Genomic DNA, 5,734 nt, shown 5'->3' on the forward strand with positions numbered 1-5,734 from the left:
GTTTGTTTTTAGCCCGCGCTACTGCTAATGTTCTGTGTATAAGGTTTTCCCTAGTAGTGCGAGAGAGCACCCAAGGATGATGCCCTCCATCTAGGACCGTTGGGGAAAGGATTCATGGCGGTGTAGTGGTGAGAGAGAGAGAGAGTTGTGGGAGAGAGAGAGATGGGTTGAAGATGTAGTGCGATGGAAGATAAATAGGGGCTTTGAAGGTTCAAGCGGTAGGTAGGTGAGTGCTATGAATGAACGTTGAAGATGAAGTGTAGTAGATTTTCTAAATACCTCCATTGTTGCTATTCATATGTGGATTACATTTTGTCCCTCCATTCACCTCACGTTCATATGTTCGATGCAGATCGACAATGGTGCTTCGGGGGCCAAGGGCAAGGAGGTAGTGGCCGACAAGAAGGGCAAGGCGGTGGTGGAGCTCGGCAGCGCCCCCAAGGGGGCGAAGAACTACGGCCATCTCCATGAGTGCGGTGGCACAAGCCACTTTTGCAAGGTCATCCTTGCACCCATGTTGGAGTGTCTGTTGATGCCAGTTGAGTTCACCAAGCACTTGACCACCCGTACGTGCTGAGGATGAACATCAGCTGCGCCTGGAGGGTGATGGTTCGAATGATCAACGGCAGGGCTCACCAAGGGTTGGGCCCCTTCGTCGTTGCTCACCAGACTAGGATCGGGTACCTCTGCACCTTCAATTTGGCGACTCCCAAAACCGTGAAGATGGTCTTCAACGGCGACGACATCGAGGTGGTGACTAAGTGCAAGAGGCACGAGGAGGCATTTCTCATGGATTGTTAGCAAGTTATCCCTGCACCTTTAAGACTTTTGCATAGTATGTTAAAGACTTTGCCGCAATTGTTTGTCGTTTAACTACATGTGACTGTGTGTTTAAGACTGGTTTATGGGTTTATGTTATGCTTGTTTATCTATAGTGTGCATGTGTGTGTTTTGGTAACCTCACCACTCCAACAAGAGGTTACCAGATCACATGTGTTGCACATAACCAAACAACAACACTCTGCATCTGCCTAGAACATGGTTTTTTGCCTGTTTTCACTCAGCATGGCTGAGTCTTGCCACAGATGCAAAGTGCCCAAAATCCATGCAGTCCACCAAACGCGCCCTAGGAATCAGTGTGAAAGTCAAACAAAAAAATTTGGGCAGGAATGCAAAGATTTGATAGCACTGTATTATCATGTACCATTGTTTGCCACCGGGGGAATGCTGGATATACATTGAATAATGAGTACTATGTGCAGAACAAATAAAATTATGGGGAGAATCCTTAATTTAAATTTTGAGAATTGTATTTCTTTCCACAAGGAAAAAAATACTACTACTTGAATTGGGCAGTAAAATCAAAATTATATATAGATAATGCTGTATAACTATAAAAAGAAGCATTTACAGGTAAGATCACAAGGTTTCGTTCTTCATATCAAGCCAAAGAAGAAGCCTTCGAGGGCGCCCAAGATGCCTAGCCTGCTGGGCAGGCTCCTCGCTTTCGTACACAAATCCACTCTTGATGTACAGCTTTTGTGCCGCCTCGTTGTTGATGGCAACATGGACATACAAATCCGTTATGCCTGCAAATATTTGTGTTCATATCCATCATGAGAAATTGCATTAAGGGGCAAGAATTTCAAAGGGGTTAAGAAGTGAAGTAATTGCCATACTTCTGTCGGTCCGCAAAAGCTGCTGCACAACAATCATATGATTCAACTAAACCGGAATAGATCATATATCTTGAGTAGCAACATATGGTTGTACAGTTATCAGATAATGGTGAAAGAACAAGTTTGATAATAGATGTTTCGACCTGAATATAAGAAGCACGTTTTCGTACAATCGAAAACTCAATCTATCAGTATATATTGTCATGTTGCAGGTAATCTAACTACCAAGTACCAACAAAGGATAGGTCTAAAATCAGCTAGATACGTAAAAACCACGTTAATGAAACTAAATGAAATGAACCCACCCCATTGACGAGCAAGCTTCTTAGACTTGTCAACCAATGCATAGCCCAGTCCGCATCTTTGGAGCTCCTTGGCAACACATACATTGCTCAGATATGCCCGTGTATGGCTTGATTCAGTTACCTATTAATACAGATCAAATATTACAAAAAGAATATCTTTGAAAAAGCACAACAAAAGGATTTAAAGTAAATTAAAATAAGCATTTTGCATCTTGTTTGTACCAATATAATTAAATAGATACAGGAATAGATAAGGATATTTGACATGGCAACTACTGCTTTATAAAAATCATCATTTAATACAAATTTAGACAATAGAACTGCAAATGGTATCGAACCAACTATTCCAGAATTTCAGTTGTATCCAGTAAACCCTCACTCTGTTGGAAACTTACCCCTGGCCTCTTTCCAGTCAGTTCATCTGGTAGCCAGAGGCACTGATTCAGGTCTAAACTACCAACTACTATTCTCTCTTCCCCATCTTCAACAAACTGCATATGTCAGAATTCAGAGGTTAAACTCTAACATTGACAGATTATTCTTTCTAGAAATGAATATAATCAACCATAGACATGAACACATGCACATCGGAAAATTATACAGGAACCAAGACAGGCTAAGTGCATTTTATTTTTTGGATGAGCAAAGGAAGTTGTATCTAGAAGAACAGGACATATTAGCATTTTATGCTTTCTGCACGACAAAGTGAGATCATAAGATGAATCAAAGTGAGCCAAGGAAAAATGCACTTTGCAATTATCATTCTTATTTAGGTTTTATGTCCAAGTGGAACATAGAAGAATGTCAGGGTTCTGCAACCCAGATTTCTGTGGTCTTGCTAGAAAATTTGGAACAGAACAGAGCTGAAATAAGTGCCTATTCAAGGGCATCGCGTCTATACTATCATTATACCTTGCATGTTGAACAAAGCTCCTCTGCTGACATCAACGATGGCAACAGTGGCACTGTCCCATTTATACAAGAGACTCTCCGAAAATTAATCATATTCCCAGAAATCCGATTTTGTAATGCTTCATATTCCCTCTCTGCCAGACCTTTCCTGTGATCCTAATAGAACTTGACAATAAGTAAAGTTAAATTATTAATGCATCAATATTATGGTTCACTGAAGCATTCAGAGGAATGAAAAAGGAAGTGGAAAGTATAGAAGGAAAACACATATATTATAAAGATAGAAGGAAAGCTTTTCTTGAACAAGGTTGCGCCATTTTGCAACTAGGTAAGTTGTCTATGCTAACTTTGGAATTTACTTGGCCAGAAAGCAGTGAATTCAACAAACCTAAAGTAGTATGAACTATAAGAATAAAGACAGTCAACACCACATTTTTGCCTGCGGAGGAAAAACATGGAAATATCTGAATGAATTAGCTTTCACAACCTTATTCCATTCATCGCCTATTTTAAAAGATTATCACTGAAACTATTGATACCTTGTTACTCCTAAATTCTCTCTCACAACCTGCAACATTTTTTTTTCTATGCAAAGGATGTTCCCGATCGGTTATACTAGTAGTAGCCTTTATATACAGAACTGAAAGGAAAAACAAACAGTACAGTAGCAAAATTCAAACTGTCCATTATAATCACAAACCGATCCATCTACATCAACTTCCGAAGTATAGTCATCTACGAGGCCCGGATTAATTTTGCGCGTTTGCAGAAAGAGGTCGATTCGGCACACTATCGTTCACCGAATCTTGCCACATTTTCGTTTCCAAGCGAAAACCCAGATCTTAGGTTGCCTCCTCGGCTATTAATTAGTAGTACAGTATATTTTTCTGAAAGCTAAGAGAGCTCACATAGCAAACAAGCAGGAAAGAGATGGATCACCTCGGCGCCGACAGTGTCGCGGGCGTACTCGTAGAAGGTGCGAACGCGGAGGCGCACGGCGGCGTGGAGCTCATCGAGCGTGACAAACTCTCGGATGGACACCGCGCCGGCGCGGTCCTCTAGCAGCAGCGGCGCGCCAGCGTCAACGGCCGCTGGAGCGGAGGCGCGGCACCGGAGGCTCGGGATAGCGAGGCTGCAGCTGCGAGGGACGGCGCGGAGAGTTGTGTGGCGGGATGTTGGGGCAGCTGGAGGGGGAAAGGGCGGCAGCAGCCGCGACGGCGACGCCGACGCCATGGATCGGCCTTGGGCGGCTGTTGGTTGGTTGGTTGGGAAATGGAGTTGTTTCCGCCACAGCTGCCTGCCAGTGCGCCCGAGTCGATGCGTCGACACAAGATGGAACGGTTTACGGGTACCCGTTACTCTATCCGACGGGTAATTACCCATTGGGGAACGGGTTTGGGTTAAATTTAGTACCCACGAATAAGGGTGTGTCTGGTTGTATGCAGTGAAATGTCATGAGTTGGACCCGTTTCCAAATAGGTCAACGCTAGGCGCGAGTCGGCTGTAGCGCGAGAACTAATCAGCCGCCTATATCATCGTCCGATGCGACACACCTAAACTGTTTGATCTTGTTCCTTCTCCCCTACTCCCTTCTAGCTCCGTCGTGTGACATAACTCCTCATCACGGCAACTGCGACGCCGCTCGAGAAACTTATCGACCTCTCTCGTAGCAAGCTTCGGTGCCCCTCGCCGCTTGCCTCACAACATGCATGGACGCCCTCGCACCACCGTTGGCCTCATAGCAAGCGTCAGCGCCCCTCTCGCGGCATGGACAGTCGTCGTCGTAGCATGCAAGAGGTATGCTGCCGTCATATAGCCACCCTCATGTTGAGCTCGCCATTGGTGGACGGCTTTGCATCAACCCCTTGCAACACCCTGGAATCACCTACGCACCCAATGGGGTCGCCTGCCCTTGCAGCATGTCGGCGAGCAGCTCTCCTGGCAACATAGGCGGCGACTCGTTGAATCACCAGAGCCCGCAACCCTATTGCATCATCGATGTCTGATGGTTGCTCCGTTGTGCGGCATCGGTCATTTGCAGCAGTAACCTACGACGACCCCTTTGCTACATTGCTGGCGTCATTTGTCGCTTGTAGCCTCGGCGGTGGCGCATCCTTCTCCCCTTTTCGCAACATCCCTTGTCGCGCCTGCCATCCACTCACAAACAGTCGCCACCGACTCACTTCTCCGCTTGTAGAATTGTGTTGCTCTCGTTGCAGCAACAACAACATCGCTGCCACCTTTAGTAGGATCGTCACCCGCCGTTGCTGCGCTACTCAGGGTCTCACAACGACACTTGCAGGAGTTGGGACACCCTCACAGCACCGCTTTCCAGTAAAATCGACACTCGCATAAGCATCCATTCCCATGACCGTTCTTTTGTAGCAGCACCCCTTCTCTTCCCCATGTTCTATAGGGAGTGCGTGTGTTGTTGGGTGGAAGGAGATGCATCCATGGTGGGCGAGGGGCGAGATACCAAGGTATATGAGAAGTAGAGAAAGATGGGAGAGGAGGCACATGAGAATGTGTGGCTGAGAGTGAGCCGGAGGCTGGATAAGGAAGGACGAGGAGACAGAGTTTGTGCGGTCCATAGATGCGCGTCACACGAATGAGGCAATTGACGCAAGCGTGTTTATAGTCGAAAATAAGTGATTCCCATAAGTAAATGGCCAAAGAAACCTTCCCATCAGATAATACAATATGGGTTTGTTCCTGCATTATCCACGAGTACCCTATAGTGGAAATCTGACATATGTGGGCCCCATCACACGACACCTAGCACATCCCAAACCCACCCCACACCACAAAGCCCAGTCCCACTCACATTTTAAACCCATG

General features: G+C 45.7%; 1 protein-coding gene across 1 annotated transcript; it reads right to left on the reverse strand.

Annotated features, from left to right (window-relative positions):
• Positions 1-1,176: 1,176 nt before the first annotated feature.
• Positions 1,177-4,211, reverse strand: LOC125548032 (Acyl-CoA N-acyltransferases (NAT) superfamily protein). The gene is made up of 5 exons (XM_048711735.2): positions 3,836-4,211; positions 2,897-3,052; positions 2,380-2,475; positions 1,985-2,105; positions 1,177-1,589 (listed from the first exon to the last, which is right to left on the reverse strand). Exons 1-5 carry the CDS (start codon positions 4,127-4,129, stop codon positions 1,420-1,422), a joined length of 837 nt encoding a protein of 278 aa, XP_048567692.2. The 5' UTR covers positions 4,130-4,211; the 3' UTR covers positions 1,177-1,419.
• Between the last annotated feature and the right edge of the window lie 1,523 nt (positions 4,212-5,734).

Source organism: Triticum urartu, chromosome 1A (genome assembly GCF_056163025.1).
Source record: "Triticum urartu cultivar PI428250 chromosome 1A, HENAU_Tu73, whole genome shotgun sequence".
Lineage (NCBI taxonomy): Eukaryota > Viridiplantae > Streptophyta > Magnoliopsida > Poales > Poaceae > Triticum > Triticum urartu.

Excerpts from the sequence above, each read along its gene's own strand:
- LOC125548032 (XM_048711735.2), bottom strand. The coding sequence starts at position 4,129 with ATGGCGTCGGCGTCGCCGTCGCGGCTGCTGCCGCCCTTTCCCCCTCCA. Across the intron at positions 2,106-2,379 it reads TGACTGGAAAGAGGCCAGGG|GTAACTGAATCAAGCCATAC; the intron begins GTAAGTTTCCAA and ends CTGTATTAATAG. Across the intron at positions 1,590-1,984 it reads GAAGCTTGCTCGTCAATGGG|GCATAACGGATTTGTATGTC; the intron begins GTGGGTTCATTT and ends AAATATTTGCAG.